At 40.1% G+C, this 21,332-nt stretch overlaps 1 protein-coding gene across 1 annotated transcript in view; it reads right to left on the bottom strand.

Annotated features, from left to right (window-relative positions):
• Nucleotides 1–21,332, bottom strand: part of bcas3 (BCAS3 microtubule associated cell migration factor) — a 363,376-nt gene that overhangs the window by 290,522 nt on the left and 51,522 nt on the right. The window contains exon 14 of the mRNA XM_062419168.1: nt 6,924–7,057. Within this exon, the coding sequence (XP_062275152.1) occupies nt 6,924–7,057 (134 nt within the window). The remainder of the gene's footprint in view (nt 1–6,923; nt 7,058–21,332) is intronic.

Here is a 21,332-nt window from a genome sequence, read left to right as displayed (position 1 = left end):
TTATAACTATCATGCAAAAAAAGCAGTTCAGAACTTAGGTGACAAAGAGGGACAGTGATTATGGACAGACTTGTCCTGTTTGTGGGGGTAAAAAAAAAGGACACCTCCAATTTAGCTTTTCAAATGGATGCTTGTGTCAGTATAAAATGTGGTGCACAAATAGGCACCTGAAAGATAATCACGAGTGATGGAAGGTACACAGGTACAGGTGCTAATTAATATTAATCCATACAGCCAAACTGTCTACAAGTAAAAATCAATTAGATCAGTGTTTTGATGTGGCGTGACTAGGGTTAAGTGTTTATCACACAGATAAACACATCTGTCTAAGGCGCCTGACAAAAGTCAACCAGTGTGAGAGGATTAGACAATAAGTGCTGCCAAAGGTGACAACGTGATATGAGGGTTGTTTACCGTTAAAATAAATTACTGCGGAAAGACAAAAGAGCTCACGGTGTTCTTTGTTAGTCCTCCTTAACAAACACTGACTGACTCTCAGGGGAACAGACGCTTGAGAAGATAGCATCTCCCTGAGCATGTTAGTCATGCAGGAAACCAGACAGATAGACTGCGAGAGACAATGCGAGCACATGAGAGAGACAAGAGAAGTGAGAGAGAGAGAGAAAAAGGACAAAGAAGTGAGGTGACAGACTGATGAGGTGATAGGGCGTTGAAACCGCATCAATCATTCAACTTGCTGTAAGAAGAAAATTAAGGATGGAGATGAAAAAAAAGTGAGGAAAAAAGTCCAGGAGAAAGTTAAGATGAGGAATGTGTAACTCTTAAAGCCAGAGAGCAGGTCTGTGTATGTGAGACAGCTCTGTACCGGCAGACCTTTCTAATCTCCTGCCAGGTCAGACTAGGTAATTGTCCCCAGCAATGACAGTTAATGGGGCATCCTCTGCATACCAGACAGTTAGTTTACTTCACAAAGATGAGTGAAAGAGGAGGCCTGACCTCTGCTGCTGGCTGATTAGGGGGATGACTCTGAGATGAGAGAAGGCTACTTTGTGTCTGTTGTAATTGGCCATAATAGAACCTGTCAGAGCTCCAACTGTAAATGGCTGCCTTGGACTTTTACTGTCCCAATCCGTTTTATCAGGCAGTCGACGGAGGGGGCTATTACCTGAAGGGTGGCAGTGATTGCCACAGTGTGACAACGGCGCACACATCAAACAGCTGTCAAATGTTATCTTAAAAAGGGTGGAATGCAACTGTATTCGTCAGGCACGGAGGTCAGTCATTCTCTCTCTCTCTCTCTCTCTCTCTCTCTCTCTCTCTCTCTCTCCTGCCCCCCTCCCACAAAAGACTAGATGACATCGTTGACAGTCAAACACATGCCAAGAACACATAGTTAAACTTTTTCCTTTTCTTTTCTTTTTTTTTTTTTTAATCGGCGACACAAGTTAGGGAGATTAGGTAGCTTGGTTCACCTGAGAGGAACTCTGGAGGAATGAGGAGAATGTGACAAAGATGGACAGCAGGATAAGAGTGAAGAAAGAGGACAAACATAACATACTTGAATAAAAACTCAAGTGTCTCTTGGAGCAGGGTTATGGAAGAGGACGATGACGGAAAGTAAAGCAAACACAACTATATTGCTCCATATAGTCTAATACCGAACTGCCAAAAATACAGTGCTAAGTCAGCAAGGCCTAGTATTAGAAATCACACTGTGGACCTACCACATGATGGATTTAACCTTTATTTTACCAGGAGGTTTACAGGACGGATATAACTCATTTCCACTGATTGCATATCTGTCACTTCATTTATCAAAACGGCGGTGGTTATCAAATTCAAGCGTGTTGTTTCACTCGCTCACAACATTTGATCTAATAGAATGAAATATAGCAACAGTGGTAGTAAGTAGAGGTTTAATGGCTTTAAATTGAGTGTTTGGATCTATAACTGTACAAAGGCTTTCAAGCTAAAGAAAATCAATACACATAATCTAGTTATTAGGAACTGGCCAAAATTGTTTTTTGAAAGCCGACACTAAAATCTACTGCACTGCAGCACATATTTTGTGCCAATATGTTGAACCATGGAAGTTTTCTTGCTAAATAAATTCTATTTTAATACTGAGACTGTAGGTTAACATGCCATCATAACTCATATGTCTCCTTCAGGTGCATCTCTTGGTATTTAACAGTGAATGGAGAGTAGATGTGGAAGGTGATTCATTCAGATCCATAGAGGCTATTCCGTAGGGATGTACATGAGCCCATGTTTTCATGGTCTGTGGGTGGTCAGAACCAATAGCTGAAAATTTGGTGCGTGCCGACATTCACAAGAGAATAAAACTGGTTCAAGAAATAACTTTCAATATTCTTAACAAACAACAAGCTTTAACCGCACAAACGTATATTTATTTAAATGATAATCAGCCTTCATTACTTTACAGAAACAATCTTACAGGCTTACAAACCCCTAAAAATACCCATCATAAACAACGCTTATAGCATATCTTTTGCAATTATGTTAGCCATGAGGGACATAGCTGTTTCACGTTGTCACACCATTGAGGAGCTGTTCCAAATGTCATTGACATATTAGTTTGGTGATTAGCGTCAGGTCCGCCTTTCTCAGTACACGTCAAAGCAGATTTTTCACATGAGTCAGTATTGTTGATGTGGAACCATGCTAGATTAACTGTTCCACATATTTCACACCTGACAAGATTAGCCTTTACTTTAAAGTTTACCCACACTGGACTTTTGTGTGGCTTTATCTTCATCACAAAAAAGCTGATGGCGGGAATAAAAATTCACTTGCGTGTCATGTTCTACTTCAACACAAGGAGGACGTGGTTTACAGAGGCTTAGACATCCCCCTAGTGGCTGAAAGTGAAAATTGCCCTCCAGTAATTATTACTATACCAGACTACACAGCTCTATTCTTGATTCAAGTTTTTCAATGGAGAAACAACGACAGCACAACGGTCGACATCGATCCCCACAAACCATTATTCGGTTGTTTGGTTTCAATGACACATCCCTACCACTCGGTGTCAGTTTCAGTTTTAGTCGAACATGCTAGTCATGCACATGTCTACATGTGGTCAAGAAATTGGCGTTCTCCTGGAGGAATGTAGCTTGGGAAATCTAGTTCCTGGAATCTTTCGCCCTAATTACAGAAACCAGGTTTCTTGTTTACATGAAGTTGAAGAAATCAGGTTAGTGCAGTAGGCGGACAGTCACACTCATGCTTAAGTGCCAGTTCTCACAGCCGATTGCGCAGTGCTGCAAAGTTTAGGGGGTGGTGGAGTGCCACCTCTATAAAATCAGTGACCAGCACTCTCTAGTTTACCCCATGGATCCGAGCTATGTTCTGGTTCTCTTTCAGCCTTTCGCAGCTGTTATCAGCTGCAGGTCTGTTTACCTGGCCTCGGGTCACTGACAGCCAGCCGCATGTTTGGCCGCTGGAGACAGATAAGGCGTCTCTCCACCCACCTAACTGAAACTTTTATCTCTCTCCAGTGCGTGTCTGAGTGCATGTGTGTGTGTGTGGGTGAATGTGTGTGCGGTGATAACCCCTGACCCAAGCACTAGGCTAAGACCGGCATTCAGTGTTTACAACGGGCTGGATCAAAGCAGGCTCAGTGTGCAGCCGGTCAGCGGACCTGCCGTTTGGTCATACATTAACTATAGGCAGGCTGTGAGAGGGTGTGTGTGTGTGTGTGTGTGTGTGTGTGTGTGTGTGTGTGTGTGTGTGTGTGTGTGTGTTTGTGTGTGTGTGTGTGTGTGTGTGTGTGTGTGTGTGTGTTTTGCCAGTCAATAATCCTGAACTGAACAAGGCCTGAAGTGGTTTTGTTGAGTTAGCACTTCTGACTTGCTCTGCAAAATTTCTGCATGTCACGGTTGCTGCACACATATAGAGAAGTTTAAAAAAGGTTCAAATGATCTTAACTAAGAAGTGATGGTGATGCATTTATTAACTATTCCCCTGGTATATCAGTAAGTTACTTATTAAATGAAAACTAGATATATTGTGTATATATATGTCTTTAGGGGTTGTGCACATATATTATACCCTGTCTACACTGGCCATGAAGCTACAGCAGATCCAATTTTAATAGTGCTAACTATTTCGTTTTTAAATGATTGAGATGCTTCTTTTCAGTAAAAATCAACAGTTATCACATCACAAAACCACTACAAAAAACAACACAAATTGTCTTCCATTGTGTATGTTATGAGTTTTCATCAAGCGATGTTTATTGATGCCATACAACCCACAACCACAGTCTGGCTTTTACTTTACATATTGGAGTAAGGGCAACAAGTGTTGCTCAGGCAAATCACAGCAGCCGCCTCCCAGACAATAATCAAATGTTCCCTGGTACCACACATGAAAATTCTGAGTAGAGGTGAGCAGGGTGTTTGGCCCAGGCCTGCAGAGACACAGTAGTAGTGCTAGTGCTAGTCCTACATTGTGCTCCCATCTCTACTGAATTCACTCCAACATCATTCCATTCCATTATAGGGCCATTCCCTTCTGTATATTAGGGGGTTATACATGAAAGAGGCAACTCAAGATTCGATTCCAATTCAGTGGGGCTATGATGAAAAGATGAAATGATAACTAAAGCATCAAAATGTTGGATTTCTACACAATTTATTTTTTCTTAGTTCTCAGTTAGTCTTAGTCCACTGAAACATGAAACATAACTGGCGGATAGATAAATTGTCTGCAGCCTTTTTATTTTAACAAGTTTACTGCATTAATGAATAAATTTGAAAGCATTTTACAGTATCCTGCCTATATGAGAATAAAAAACTGAGATTTAGGGGAGTGCTCCACTGTGTTATTAACGTTATATACCTAGCACTGGAGAGCAGCCTCTCTGCTGCACCGTAACTTCAGGGAAAAAACGTTGCTGTCCAACATGCTGAGCGGGCATAGGGACAATATACTTCATGTTCATCTCACAAAGGTAATTACTTAGTCATTAAGTTAAAAAAATAAATGCTTGCAACTGCTGCTTATTGTAAAGATGAACTCTAGCTGTCAACTTTCTGGGTGCTGCACTGATCTAACAGTTTAGCTCCACCATTTTTTTTTTTTTACATCAACGTCACGTTATTAACCCTTACATACTGATCAGGGTCAAATTAAACCCATTTTTTACATTTGAGAGCTTTAAAAATATCATATACACATTTCCTTTAGCCGGACATTTCCTAATGTAACACACAGTATACAAACACTTTTAAAAATGTGTGTGCAGCTGATACACACACATATGTATATATATATATATATATGCAGATGTACAAATTTGACATGTGATTTTTTTTTTTTTAACAACTGTGGCCAACATAAAATAGTAATAGTGAATGTCTTTTTTCTATAAGATTAATCAAACAGAAGGATTATCCCACTTCATTCCTGCTGTTTTATACTTCTTTTCCTGGTATGTACAGAAATTAATTAAAGACCAAATCATGTTTTATACTTCTTTTCCTGGTATGTACAGAAATTAATTAAAGACCAAATCATGTTTTATACTTCTTTTCCTGGTATGTACAGAAATTAATTAAAGACCAAATCATGTTTTATACTTCTTTTCCTGGTATGTACAGAAGTTAATTAATTAATTAAACATAAGGATTAATCAAACATGTAGTATATATAATGACTGATGGGGAAATTTATGAATGTGAATTGGTGTAGAGACTAATTATGAGTCAGAATATGAACAGTATGTGAGGGTTAACTAACATCTAGAAAAATACATTTTTGACTTTAGCACCTCGATGCAGAATCGTCTACATGAAGCTGTCAAAAACTCCATGTACAGTAAATATACTACACTACGGTAGTTGTTAGATTGCATGATATCTAGCAGAAAACACAGTTATGCAAGAAACAATCAAACTTCATGAGTTTCATAACACAGTGCAGCAGTTTTTCAAAGATGTTTCCTTCAAACTCTATAATTGAATTAGGAGGAAAGAAAGAAGAAGAACTGAGAATTCCTATGAAAAAAAACCCAAAACAAAAAAAACAAGCTCTCCCCTTATTAGATTTACCAGACAGAAGAGAAGATGGGGATAGAAGAAGTAGATTGGGACATGTCATGATTTGTTCTTTTATTGTCTATGAACTGGTGGTTGAATGTTTTTCTTAACTTGTCACGGCTGATGTCTCGCACAAATTGTCTGTGTGTGGTTTGGACGGCATTGAGTCCAGAACTGAGGAGGAACGCTGCAATTGGACAGTTGAGAGGATCTCCCACTCCTAACAGGAAATAAGACAACCCTCTAAACACCCCCCTTCTTTATCTCATGGACTTGTTCAGCCTCTACAACACACTCGATCCATTTAAGGTGTCTGGAATATGTGTGTGAGTTTATGTGCTGTGTGAGAAAGAGAAGAAAGTAAATAATGTTGATTATCTAACTAGACCAGAGACATTTTGGTTTAATCCATTATTCCCAGTGACAGTGTTTAAATGGCAGCACATTCTGCATTAAAGGCTTGATGTAAACTAAAGCACATGCTTGTAATCAGAGAGCTTCCTATTGGCAAAAAAATGCTCAACGAACTGGAACTCAAGTATTTCTGGATATTTATTTTACTGTCATCGTGCTGCTCTTTGTTGTTGCCATAACCATCTTGTTTTCAGCTGCATTCTAATCATGTTGCTCCATGTCATAACTCTTTCATTATCTCCTGGACAGAGCCTTTTGTTTTATGTGGAGGGGTCAGCAATGACCCTCATAATGTTTTATAAGCCTTTCTAGTGAAGGCTAAGTGTTCCCACATTTAGGGAATAAAATGACTAGTAATTAAACTGAACTATAAAATTAAAGTCCAAGATGTAACAGGATGGAATTTTTCTTTTAAACAATGACACTTAGATAAGGTGTAGTGGGGTGTAGGGGTGTGTTTGTGTGTGTGTGTGTGTTTCAAACCTTGGCCTCGGTCTCCCCGCGGTGCAGTGTGTAGAGATGGTGAACGGCACTCTGCGAGGACGCCCACGGGTGGGTGAGGATCTGGAAGACGTGAAAATCGTGGCCCAGGGTGTCGGCGGTCACTAGCAGCATTCCTATAACAAAACATACATACGGTCGTCTGCATCAGGAGTCACTCCCACAGCTGAGATGAACTCATGAACTGGTAATCATTATCACAACCATTAGCACATGTGTTATCAATTGTAGCCTATGTTTCACGGTGCCATTAATCCAGTGTGATTTATTTGTTGTTTTAAACATTAAGGTGTTGCTTAAGTTGTTTTACTACATGCTTCTGTATTGTATGTTTCATTTAGTACTGTCTAGTATTAACATTAGAATTTGTGAAACCACACCAATTTTACACATGAGGGTCAGTCTTGATAACCCTTGATGACATCATCAGGATCATCTCAAATTCGGATTGGAAACCACACATTTATAGCAGAAAATGAACGTTACAAACTGAGGGTGTAGAGAGCTGTTAAGTTGCATTATGGGACATAGAGGCTCTTGTGTGATTACTAGTAACCCCAACTTTATGGAGGTGCATTCCTGAATTGCTTGGGTGCTGCTTTAAATCACATTATTTTTTGTAATATTTTCTACCAATACTTAGTTAGATGTTCTATGTCATTGGGAGGGAATGATTACAGCAGGGTAATCCAATCATTTGAGAGGTAAATCATCAACCCATCATAAATGTGCACATTGATAACTGAGTATAAATCTCTTTCACAACCTTTTAAAAAGAATTCCTATAATTTAATTCATCACATGAAGTTTTGAGAAAACAAAGCTCTATTTTTAAGTCTTTCACAGTTGCCCAAAGGTGCTTTAAATTCAGGCCTGTTTGTTTAAACGCTGCTACTGGTACAATGGTAAACCGGTACAAAGTCAGGCCAACCAAAATATTTAAACTGTATTTCACTCTGGCGGCTTAGACAAATACAGCAAACACTACCAACTGCGGACGACGCACGCTAGACGGCATGACAGAATTACTGTGTCTTTAAAACAAACAAACCAGCCCATTAAAACAAAGCCAGCTATCGTTTGTTGCTGTCATAAAACACAGCCGTCCCTCACATGAAAATTCGGTCTGGTTAAAAGCAGGGCTCGAGTCGTGTGCTCCTCCTAGGACAGACAAGATGATGAGTGTCTGTAGGGGAGAGAATCTATGTATTCATACATCTGTGCGTGGCTATGGGTGTGCATGCCTGCGTGCGTGCGTGTGCACACATCGAGATGAACTGAAACACGGAACCACAGCTCGGTACAAGTGTATCCCCCACTGACAGGCCCATTCATTTGGTCCCGTTTTATTTGAAGCTCGTCAAACTCTAGAAAGTATAGGCCCTCACCATAAACAACATGCTCAACAAACCACAACAGAACAAACCCAGATCTAAACTGGCTCGGCTAGGAAAAATGCCGCACCGCTTTTTCAAATGCAACCCAAAACCCATCCCCAGAAGCCTTTTGAGATGTTACAAACAAAGGCGTAGATCGGGCAGTAACTCAAAATGTTGGAAACGCATCACTGATCCGGAGTGTAAGATTTGAGAAAAAAAAAAAGGCTCAAACCTATGTCCTTTTGACGACTCCCAGACATAAATGATATTAAAGTAATTAGTAATTTTCCTCTGTGTTTTTCCCCATGGAATCTTTTATGTGGAGGCTGCAGTAGGTTTTAATTAGTGGCTGGGCTTTATTGGGTGGCATGTCAAATGTGAAAAGAGGAGGCTGGAATGGCATGAGATTAAAAGGATTCAGCAACACGTGCGAGGGAGATGGAAAACACTCCCTCTCTGGAAAAAAAAGCCCAGTGTGCTAAAATTTTGCACATTCATTCAGACTTGAAAGTTTTTTTGTTTTATGTTTTTTTTGGGTTATTTTGCAAGACTTTATAATGAACTGAAGAACAGATAAAAGATGATGAAGAGGTGGGAGTGAGGGAGGTGTATGAGTGGATGAGCGATGGGGTCACACAGATTATCAGAGGTTGAGGCAGAAAAAGTGGAGAAGAAGCAAAGTGAAGTGTGCATTAAGAAAGTGGTTAGCTATTCATGCTGTATCAGAGCGACCAGAAAGCCAGAGAGCTAAGGCCCAGGGCCTGTAAACTCTTGAAAACCCACGCCCCAAACGAGGTGCCAAGCCACAAGAAGCATTTGCGTCAACTGGGAATACAGAGAAAAAAGGGACGGGGCCCTTCTAATTATAGAGTCTGGAAACGGAAGCGCAGGGTGATTAGGAGTTGAGGCGCTGCGGTCTGTTTATCTGGGAGCTTCCTCTCGCTCTCAAACCCTCTCTCCCCACACTCCTCTCTTTCTTTCTTTCTTTCTTCCTCCTCTCTCTGTTTTGGTCGGGCCCCGCCCACCCAGTTGCTGGAGAGTCTGGCCCCTGGGATTCTGACAGATGAGACTTGGCCGCAGCGTTCTGGCCGTGGCCGGCGTTTCTCTTCTGCTGATGGTAGAGTCTGGGCTCCAAAAAAGTAACAGCTCAGAAAGGCTGGAGAGCTTTGTGAGCGCGAGTGCCCGAGGACTGGGGCTTTTGTGGCCTTGTTGAAATACAGGGGCCCTGGCCGAGAGGCGTCAGTTGGTTAGCCCGCGGGAAGGCCAAATTAAAAAGTAGCTGAGCAGCTCGGCGGGTGAAAAGAGAGGGTTTCGGGGAAACCAGAGGCTGGCCGGAGCAGGGTTTGACACGTCCTATTTATAACACCTCGTCCCAGGGGTTACAGTGTTATTTACAATGTTTTAGTACCAAAATCGCTGGCACACGCACTTAGACATGCGCTAAACTGGAAGGGATGACCTCTAATTTGCCATGTGTGCGAGACATGCGTCCTTATGGGACATGAGGGAAGTGATATAATCATTTCCATAAATATCTGCTTTTGCTTTCTGTTTTTTTTTTCCTCCCAAAAATCTTTTTGTTTTGTTATGCTGCAGGCTTTACTGTCCCATCCCTGACCATCCAAACAGAAAACATCTGCTCAATCCCATTAATAGTGGGAGGATGTTTCATTTACAAAGTGGTTGGGCTAGCTTTATTCTTGACAAAGGCAGATGGGACGATGGAGTGGGAGAGAGAGAGAGAAACACAGAGAAAGAAATGGAGAGAGCAACAGAGGGCGGTGAATTCCCTACTTGGCAACACAAAAGGCCACAACAAACTAGTCCACTTTTTAATTAACAACACTAGGCTCAAAAAAAGCTTTGAAAATCGGGAAAATCTCAAATTATAACCATGTGGAAGGCATAAAGCTTACAAGATGGAATACTTGGGGAATTCAGATAGCTTTACTGTTACCAGCATGCATAAACTTCAGAGCAAATGAGCCCAACACACAAATGAAAGACTATCCATCGTAAGACGAGGCTTTGTCTTCAGAGCTGGCAGTTTTTTGGGGGTGGGCAGGACTGTATGTTTGTGTCTGTATACACTTGCACATATGTTGGGCATACACAATACAGCATCGCTCTGCATTCTAATTTGCACAACTCGACAATGTATTAGTGCTGCCATGGGTACTATGACCACCTATGAACCATTCACATTCATTCATCCACCTACCGCGACGCGTCCACCATCATTACTCTATTACCCACCTACTATCCACCTACCCTATCCACTTATCAACCTACTTTTATTGTTAATCTTTTACTGTTTGACACTTAAACTCTTAAGCCTGTTGAATTCAGCCAAGAAATGCTTAGAACTCCCCTCAGTGGACCGGCAAGAGTTTGGCCTTCAACCTACAAACTATCCTGACGGTTATATGAGTAAAGTAATAGGTTGATACGTATGTGTCCTTTTCGTAACCAGTATAAATGTTGCTACTGACTTCAGTGCTAATTGAAGGAGGGAGGAGAATGTCCTACTAATCCTCTCAGCACCGCAGGACCATACTAATATACAAGCAGTGGGGTTTTTTTCCGGCTGGGCAGCAGGGTAGGTATTAGGGTTAGTTGGATGCTGACATCCAAAGCCATCCGCCTCTAATATCACACAGAGGGTGAAGTCTAACTAATTACATATATAGTGTAGGACTTATAAGCACAGACTAGTCTTATTTTTATCTTACATTTAAACTGGAGTCCAGACAAGTTTGCATGTGTAATTATCTCCCTGGGTTTTAATTAAAAGTTTTAATGTCACATGGCCTAAACGCTGTACCGGAGCTTTTTCTAGTCTGGCGGCCATCCGACCAATAACTAATGTTAGTGCCAGATACTGTGTAGATATATGAGAAAAAAAGTGGTTCATTTCATAATTATATATCAGAAGATATCAGCATACATTAATAACACATGAAACCCATTCTGGATTATTCTTGAGATATTGATATTGAGAATTTCTGTACTTTTGAACTTTATATCGATCGGTTTGTATTCATCTAAGTAATTGCTGAGATGTGGGAATTCCAGCGTAATTGTAGGAACACATTTTGACAGGGCAGGAAAAATGAACAGTCAGGCAATCAGGCAAACGAACAAGCCAACAGTTTATCCAGATTATCTAAACCATTTGGAAGCAAAACCGAAAACGAGCGCAACCATTATGTCTGCAATAATCTGTAATTGCACAGGAAAAATGTGTGTCCACGCAACAACCGCAAGTAATATAGCCTGATGTTACATCAGAAAGTCAGCTTGTAAACTTAAACGGATGTTTACAACTGACAGTTTAGGTAATATTTCATGTTTGGCCCTCTGTTTCCTCTTCCAAGTACCGTAAAAAACGGTGTATAAGTCGCACCGGTGTATAAATGGCAGTATATTTTGGAGGATGTCATGCAGGGAAAAACACTTTACTATTAAAGGCTGGCTTATTTGAATGCACCAGTAGTTATACATTTATAAACACGCATGTTTATACTCCAAAACTTTTTCAATTTACTTTTATTAGAAACACAATAAAACACAGATATTACACCTGAAACAGTGTGTCAGGTTAATGGTTAATGGTCCAGTAATGATTTAACTGAACTGGACTGGTATATTAACTCTGGCCGGGTTGGGATAGGCTATGAGTTTCAATTAAAGCTTTTAAAATAATATAGTAACTTTACATAATATTACGCCCAAGTCGCAGTAAGTCTCACCAAGCGCACTGTCCCTTGACTCTATGTCAGTCCCAGAGTCAAACAAAGCATCATCCTCTGTTCCATCCAGTGGAAAAACAACAAAATTAGTGAATTTTTTATTCTTCAGATCTGTGCTCATACTGTGTGTCACAGCACAATAAAAGCTGCTCATATGTGCGCTTCTGTGCATCGCGATTCAACATCTGCTGCTGTCAGTCGGGTCAGTTTGGTCTGTAAATACTGAAACATCACAGCAACTAGTGTCTGAAATACTTCTGATCAAAACACAATCCTTTTTCTGTACAACATACAGCACTAACAGATCTATTTTCATTAGCTGCAGACACAGCTGGAGTGCATGCTTTACATAGCTGTTTATAGGACGTTATAGTTCATAAGTGTGGACGCTAACATCATTTTGTTTAAAGTTATAGTTATCATTCTTAGTGTGAAAAAGTTGTTCAATGCTCTCTAGTGGGCAAATTATGTAGCAGCATCACTGTTGCTAAATTACCTTTTTTTTGCATTTACATGTATTGTAATTTTACCTGACAATGCTGAAACAACAACAATATTATTATATTATATTTAATTGTTAAAAAAGCAAACCTAATTTCTAGGTAAGGAGCTATTTTAAAGACATCTGTTCAATTAAAGATGGAACTCTGGGCGAAACTTGAAATTCTTATTCTTCTAGGTATAAAAATGGTCAAAGATTACGTAATAAAATACTGACACAAAAAGTATGTTGTTCAGATCCTCTGATAAAAAGGGAAATGACAGTAACAATGCTCTAAATATGGCATACTGCCATCTTGCTGGCTAGTAGAATGATCTTGAATCCCTGAACTTCATCCAAACTTCATTCTACAGAGGAAAAGAAGGGCAGAGGCAGGGAAGGAAGGCAGAAATGAATGGTTGGATTGAGAGAGGGTGCAGGCTGCAAAGAAAAACAGAGCAAACAACAGAGTAAAAGAAAGGAGGAAAAGGTGCTTATGGTTCATTTGATGTACAGCAGGCTGAAACCAAGGGTTGTGTTTTCCTACCCGCTTCACAGGCAGACCACCTGCGAGCACTTAGATATTAATAGATATGAAAAAAGGTGTGTGTGTGTGTGTGTGTGTGTGTGTGTGTGTGTGTGGCTAACCTAGCTAAGAAGCAGCCATTAGTTTGATATTACTATGCTGGAACGCCGGCTCTTTTAACAGGGCAGAACGCGGCTGGCTTTAAAGTTGTGCCGACACACAAGGGGCAGGCACCATAGCGGTCAAGTTCACAAAGCGTGACTGTTCTCAAGGCAGAGCTCCAGGCTTGTTCTTTCATCACCTTAAGTGGAAAACACACCACTTAACTCTGTTTTTATGGAGCATTTACATATTTGCACACTTCCTGCTGGAGTTATTCTAAAGAGAAGAGGTTTTTTATTTATTTTATTTCGTCATACATCAGAGGGACATCTAAAAGGTACAAAACAGGATAACACAAGGAGATAAAAACATTAAGGGAGCCTCTGTTCTCACTTCACCTGCAAAGAGTTCATCCGCCAAAAGCCACAACTCCCAATTTCCTGCAGCTAATCCAAACTCCCAGTGAATCCCAATACATCGACTTGGTTGTCTTTCCGTGGTTTCCCAACATGAGACAAACATGTTCTCACAGCAGCTTAGAGAGAACTTTAACACCAGGCCTCTTTTGAAGCCATGTTTTAAAAAAGCCCCAAAGCAAATTGGTCCACAATCTCCTGATAAAGAATTTGGGACTGTGATCAGCACTTAATCCCCTTTCTGAGCAAACAGGCAGACAGTGAAGCTCAAGAGGTAAGCTCCTTGACTTTACACGGCTTGTTTTAAATTTCTAAGAGTTCTTTTTTCTTAACTAATGAAATCCCTTTAAACATTCACAGCAGCTTGTCATAAGCAAGATTTCACAGTGCTCCTATTGTCCACTGATTTCAAAGAAAACAAAAACCGGAGGGGAGCTTGTGACATTTCTTTTACAGGCTTGATGAGTAAATTCACTTAATTAGAATTTAGATTTTTGCACAATGTCAAAAATGTCGAAATTGCAACATCAAGATATTTTTGTTATAACACCAGCGACCGCAAAATCGTGTGATCTCTCCGTCAAACTAACAATGCCCTGCTCCATCTGGCAAATTAGCTCACAATCCTGAGTCACAAACAGTAATGTAAACTGCAAACGTGGACATGCGTGCAGACTGTGTAGTTGGAGGGTCTGCCAGTCATGACAAAACGTGCAACTGGTGCAGCTCTGTTTTGGGATAAAAAGAAGGATGCAAAAATAATGAAAGCCTTAGAAGTGCTGATACAGGGCACTACCTGTCATTTCTATTTATTAGTCTTTGTAGCAAGAGCAGCATTCTCTTATAAGGAGTTGTGTTTCGATGACACCTTCGACATTTCCCGCAAAAATTCCACTTGCATGTAAGAGACAGTAAAATCAAGTAGGCAGATTGTCTTCACATTTACATCCTTCCTTTACCTTTAACATGTTGGACACCACGGGAGCTACATACAGACCACACTATTGATTTTGCACATCTTAAAACCTAATGTGCGATTGGCATTGGCATTTAGTGAGTACATTCATGCTCCCATCATGATGTTTAAATGTTGTTTTGTACTTCCCCACTGGTCATTCCTCTGTAGTGTCTACAGTATGCTGATATACAGCTCTTGAAGTAGCAAACGTGTCAGTTATTTGTTCCATCACACATCTTTATATACTCAAAAATTAAACAAAATAGTAAATTGAGATTTTTCGGCTATGTCCATGTCTTAATTCTGTTCCACGGAGACTCCTGCCAGCATAAACAAACCAGCTCTGTTGATGGGAACAAAACTTGCCAACACAACCGTTCCCCACCAACCACCCACCTACACACATACCGTAAAGAAGTTACAAATGACCTACGTGTTAACGCACTGTGTGGGCAGTGAATGACTCGACACTGCTGAGGTGTCTGGAGGTTTGGTGAGCGTCAGCCTCAAGGGAGAATGGGGTGAGTATTTCTCAGCCAAGCTTTCCAGATGCCCTGACTCATGGTCAGTGGCCCAATCCAAATATTCTCCTTAGCTCCGGGGGATGTAGCAACTTAATACTTTCCTCAGATGAATACTGTATTTAGCATTATCTTTTTTTTTTTTTAAGCCTCTCTATTGGACTATACTGGATTACTGTAGGGAATCTGCCTTGGTTATTCAATACCTTTGATTTATGAAAGTGTTGCAGCATTTTGCCACCAATGTGATACTTTAAAACTTAAAAATTTAGGGAATAAAAATGTTTCAAAAGTTTAGTGTTCTTTATGTAGAGTCATAATCATCAATAACGTTGGCCCCTGATGTATGTCTTGATGTCTGTTGTGGCTGTAAATTGCACTTTTTCATCAACAGCTGATAGATTTGATCATTATAGTGTAAAATTAGTCTTCATAATGGCCAAAGTTAGACAGTCTAGCATTGCATTACCCTGTAAATATTCTGGGTTTTTTTTATTTAGCAATGCACAAAGTTGAAAGTTAAAATAAAACACATTCTGCTTCCAAAGGCTGTTCATGCTGATGCTACTTGCAAAGTACCACACCACAACTTCACCTGTTCTTGTTGTTGTGATGCTGCGTTGGAATAAAAACAAATGGAACTGTTTTGCCTACAGTTGAATAGACGCGGGCCTATATGTCTAAATTTTAGATGTGGCATGACCACACACAAAGTGAAGAGCTGTGAAAGACCCAGTGGGTGCCAACAGACACAAATTCACCCGGGGCGGCGCTAACTGAGGCAATGATGAGTCTGCGTGAGATGAAAAATGTTTCAACTTGAGCGACACGCTGCAGCAACTTGCTCTCATCTATCTTTGATGAAACTACTTCATAAATGTACAGAGATGAAGAAAAAGTGGAGACTGTAAGGAAATGACAGAAAGAACTGGAGGTCCTTACTAGCCTACGTAGTTAACGTAGAGCTAGTAGCTGTTGGTAAATTCAGCTTAATATATGTATTTGGTAGAAACTAATACATCTATATAGGCTTCATAGCCAAAGTATTGAGTATGGGTCACCCATGGCTTAGCAGCACTCAGGGCCCAATGCACAGTCTCTCACAGAAAATAGACATGAAGCATAAAAATGCTTTGTTTCACAGTTTTGCACGTACAGCTCAAGAGGTATAGCTATACTGATTAAACACTCTGTTTACAGTGATGACACCAGACATTATTTGGTGGAGCTAAGGCTCTATGAGCAATGCCTGGTCACTTTTATATCAGATTCCTAATACTGAACCCCAGATCTGGCTATGGATACATTTGTAAGAACTGTTCCTATAAAATCTTCAAGACATTCCTTGCAACTGCACCACATCCACACGTTGATCCATATCACAAAGACTGGCTAATATATAATTGTGATTAAACTGTCTGTGTCATTGCTAAAATTGTCAGTTAATGACTTAATTTACTCTTACATAGAAATTGTAAAAACACTGGCCTCAGCTTTAACAAACAAAGACATCACAAAAAAAGTCAGACTTTTGTAATGTTGGGCAATATATCTAACATTAATAACAGTGATCATGATGTTCATGTAAAACACAGAGTTGGAAAAACCAACTCGTTTCATCCCCAGTCAAAATAATGAAAAAGGCAAGGCGGAGCTGTGCAGAGTAGCTGTTGTAAATCACGTCAGGGCATGGTTATGAGTACTAATTACTATCTTGGTGTGAAGACACAACTCAATCCGTGCTAAATGTGTGGCTGTAAATGTGTGGCCGAGTGGAGCTGCTTGTGTGTGGGAATTCCCCTCGTGTTCAACATGTGCGTGTGGGTCCAGGGTTTTTCGGCGACGGCCTGGTTTCCTTCACACATCAGTAAGATGGAGAGACAGAGTTATTACACCATGGAGAGCTGCCTTCACGGCACAGCTGCCTCAATGGTCAGGCTCAACGGGCCAGGCTATTCATTAGACTGGCCTGTTACTAAACCAGGGATATGGTTTATGGGACAGTTCCGTGTGGGGAGAGATTCAGTCTTGATTCAGCTGCTATTACTCCTGGCTTTGATGGGGTATTCAAAACTTCCATATTCAGAGCATTCAGGAGGCAGCGCAAAATGATTCTGTGGCAGCCTACTGTTTTATGAGCATGAAAAAGGTAATGAAAATGTAAAGAGATACTTCTTAGCACAAACTGTATCCAGTTCAAATACAATTTCTTTGCCTGACTCATAGCGAAAGTACAGGCAACAAGGTAGCTGGCTAATTCAGTTTTACTACTTACAGAAATCAGTTCTACGGTACGCATGTCAAACATCCATATCTGACAATACCCATGTATATAATATTATGCTTTTAAGAGAAGCTGTCAAACAACACAGCTGTATAAATAACCAATATATGTAGACAGTGGTGGAAAGTAACTAAATACATTTACTCAGGTACAGGGCTTAAAGTACAATTTTAAGATACTTTACTTGTAGTTAACTAAAGTACTATAATTCCTAGGGGAAATATTGTACTTTTGATAATATTAAGTTGAGAAGTATAGTTCAAGTCACTTTGCAGCTTAAGACTTAATTTATATTACATAACAATAATAATATGCTTTTTTTTCTACAGCACAATTCATGCATAAAAAGCAACACAAAGAATCTATAAAGGACTTAGCAGGCATATACTTCTAAACCATATGATATAAAGACAAAAGATTTTTTAATTATAATAATGTGGAAAATTCTCATCTTTGTCAGCACAAATATCACTGCGTTCCGTACGCGCTGAAACTGACCAAAAACTTTCTTAGACACCAGACAGAGGGGCGTCACAGTAGTCCAGCATTTTGCACATCAACCTGGAAAAGAAACCTCTGGACTCTGGAAATATTCCTTAAATGGTAAAAGGGCATTTTAGTCATGTTTCTGATGCAGCGCCCAAAGTTTAGACCACAAAGTCCCAAAAACAAAAAGAAAAACAACTTAAAACTGTCTAAATGCTCTTTTCTGAATGTCTATGTCTATATCTATATCAATCTAGCAAACATCACACTGTATTGAAATTGGTGGTGCTTTCATTAATAATGTTAATCTAACAAAATAAAGATAACTTTACTGACTATTTCATAGAACATTATGATTAAACAGTCAACTAAAAATGTAAATATAAATGAAATGATTTAGTTTTAATTGACATAAATTCATTTTCTTTTCTTTTCAGCCCTCAGTATCTGAGCTTCCTTTCAGGCTGTTTGACCTCAATGATCTCCACCTATTAAAGTGTATAAGGACAGTTGTCTGTAGTCCAAGAGGCAAATCCTTGGGCAAACAAAGTGTTGTTTTGTCTGACCAAACAGTCCAAAACCCAAAGATATTTAGAAAAATCATTTTTGGTCCACTGACTACAGTGAATTAATCAATAAAAACTGTTTCAGCTATTAACATTTACCAATGTTATGTCAACTTCTCTCATCTGGATTTTAGTGCCTGGACAATATGTGGAGAGTTAGTTGAGGTGAAACTGTAAGGAGTTTCCAAAGTGATATAATTCTACAAACATGTCAACACTCTCAAATGAGGTCTCATCCTACTTTCAATTTTGATACTCATGGACATTTTCCTTTTGAATTCTACCAAAATAGAAGACTCAGTATATTTCAATGTATTACATTTACTTCTAATGCTAGTGTTGCAACTTTTATTTAAATAAAGGATCTGAATCATTCTTCCACCACTGCACATCACACATCCACACATCAGACTAGAGGAGGACTGCAGAGAAAGAGGAATGACTAAGAGTACAGAGCCAGAAGGTGGTGCCTCTCATGGTTACTGAATCAATCACTCCATCTAGTGCCAGTCACAGTCAAGGAAATGCACAAGTTGTTGGACAATATCTCTGTCATCAAAACATGAGTGTATTTTGACCTTGGAATCATACCTAATAATCAAGTCAAGGATCGTTAAGGACGAGTGAAGAGGACGAGACGTGAAAGAAAACAAGCACACACACATTGCAGCTGTTAAAGAGAGCGCTTTGCCACTGCACTTCATCTGCGTCCCTCTAATTACACCACTAGGAATAGATCCACAGATCCACCGAAGCACCGCAAAGCGCCAGCCGCCACACCAAGAACTGGCGGCCACCGGTCCGCCCTCTGTAGAGCCTCCAACACACACAAGCCACTGGGGTTTCTTACATAACTCTTCCCAGCCAAAACTTCTGGGCTTTCCAGGACCTGCTTGAGTCATATCATTGTTCCCTGCTAAGTCTATCTTTCTTGTTTCTGCCGTGTCGAGCTTGACCGCTGAGAAGGGAGCCTCAGTTGGGACTAGGAAGGTAGTTCAAGTAAAAGCCGCTTCCCCTAACTCCTTGGAAAGAGCTCACTTCGAGCCAGACCAATGAACCCGTCAGTCAGGATTTGGGTTCTGATCAAATCAAGAGGCCTCTAATTATGGGACACTCCGCGGCAGCCAGCTCAGAAATGAAAATGAATAAGAGAATAAACAATGATGAAAACAGTCCAGCAATCACAACAAGGGAGAAGGAGTAGCGCTAAGCTTGTAAGAATTGTCCTAATCTCATTACACACCCTAACTGCAATGAAAAAGGGCAAATCTGTGTTTTTTGGCAACACTTCTGGTCTTGTTTGGGGCTGCAATTTAAATTGTAATGTATTAGCCTTGTAGATTTGCTTCAGAGTAAATGAGTCAGAAAGATTAAGTGTGTCTGGAATTCTGATAGTGACAGTGTCCTGTGAAAAAAGGCTCACAGGGGGGATTCTGTAGGCTTGCTGACTCAGCATCTACCAGCACACTGAAACTAACTTAAAGGTTTACTATATTTTGAGAGAGCACTTCTAAACAAACAACATAGATAAAGTGTTTATTAAAGCTGCATTTTGACTCAGAGTATTAAAGGGTTTCTAAACAAGCTGGAAAACACTAGGATATATTGTCTTTTTATTTCACACATTGTTCTTCCTCATTAAAGCCTGGCACCTGCATCACCCACAATACAACTCGATCAACAGTTCGGTCAGGGATTCGGGTGTGTTATGTTAGTAGCAGCTAATGTACCCTGGAGCTGCTTAGCCTCAAGCAAAGATGAGGATAATAATTATTTTTATTTTCAAACTTTGAGCCTCCGACCACAAGTGACACTGAATTATCACTTGAGGCAATTTATCAGACTTCCCACAGCTCCCTCTGACTTCTTACTACTTTTTTTTCACAAATGCAGTATTTAATTCAACAGCTGTATTAACACCATCTCCACTTCCATAATTATCCTTATTTCATCTCTTCAAATTTTGCATGAAGGTTGTTCTGTCTCCCATTAAGTGGTCTTTAGTGCTAAATATTCTAATGTTATACTTGGATGATGAATAAGTAATGAGCTGCTTCCTTAATAAGTCGTTTCTAAATACACACATATAATAGCTGCAAATTCTGTGCATATATATGCACTGACCCATTCTCTCTGTAAATCCTACCAACGACTGTTAACAAGCTCCATCACAATGTTCATTCTTAAACCATTCTGTTATATACTGTTTAACTTCTTATAGACACCATGACTACTGACAAACACAGGGGAGAAATTAAAGCAACTAATATAAAACGTGTGCACATTTACTTTTAAGTATCTTCTCATTCCAAAAATGTCACCACACTGGGTTTGTTTAGATAAGTGGAGGGTGGGGTTAGGTGGGGTCTAGACATCCATATCTCGTCTGTCCTTGTCTGCAATATCATCCTGTTCCTACTCAGACAAAGTTGCTGAGTTCAGTCCTGAGTCTTGGTAAGTGAAGGATTCTTGAAGCTTGGAGGTCACGGGGTGAGAGCCGTCTCTCAGCAGCTCCTTTATTAACTGCACATGCACACTCAACACACACACGCACACAGTGGGCATAACATACTTAAACACACCTGCTTGCTTACACACATACACGGCACCGGGCTGAGAGCAAAATACACAACTGAACACGTGAGACACGCAGAGCGATGAGCTTCCCTGTTCACACTTACAAAGCATCTACTGTCCCCTTCGTTTTGGGGTGGAGGTCAGCAATGCTAGAAAAGTGGAGAGGGATATGTCAAGGTAAAATAATGTGGTGAAGAGGGAGTGCATGATTTGTACATGGGAGCTAATTTCAACATGCTGACACACACTTTTAGAGTACAGTACCTCAGCACACGTTCAGAAAGTGAATATATATATAGATTTTCAGCTGTCTAAAGGAACTTGATTCCACCTCAGCATATCT

The sequence above is a fragment of the Scomber scombrus genome, chromosome 5 (assembly GCF_963691925.1).
Source record: "Scomber scombrus chromosome 5, fScoSco1.1, whole genome shotgun sequence".
Taxonomy (NCBI): domain Eukaryota; kingdom Metazoa; phylum Chordata; class Actinopteri; order Scombriformes; family Scombridae; genus Scomber; species Scomber scombrus.
Note: the sequence above shows the minus strand (reverse complement) of the source record. Positions and strands in the feature narration are given on the sequence as shown.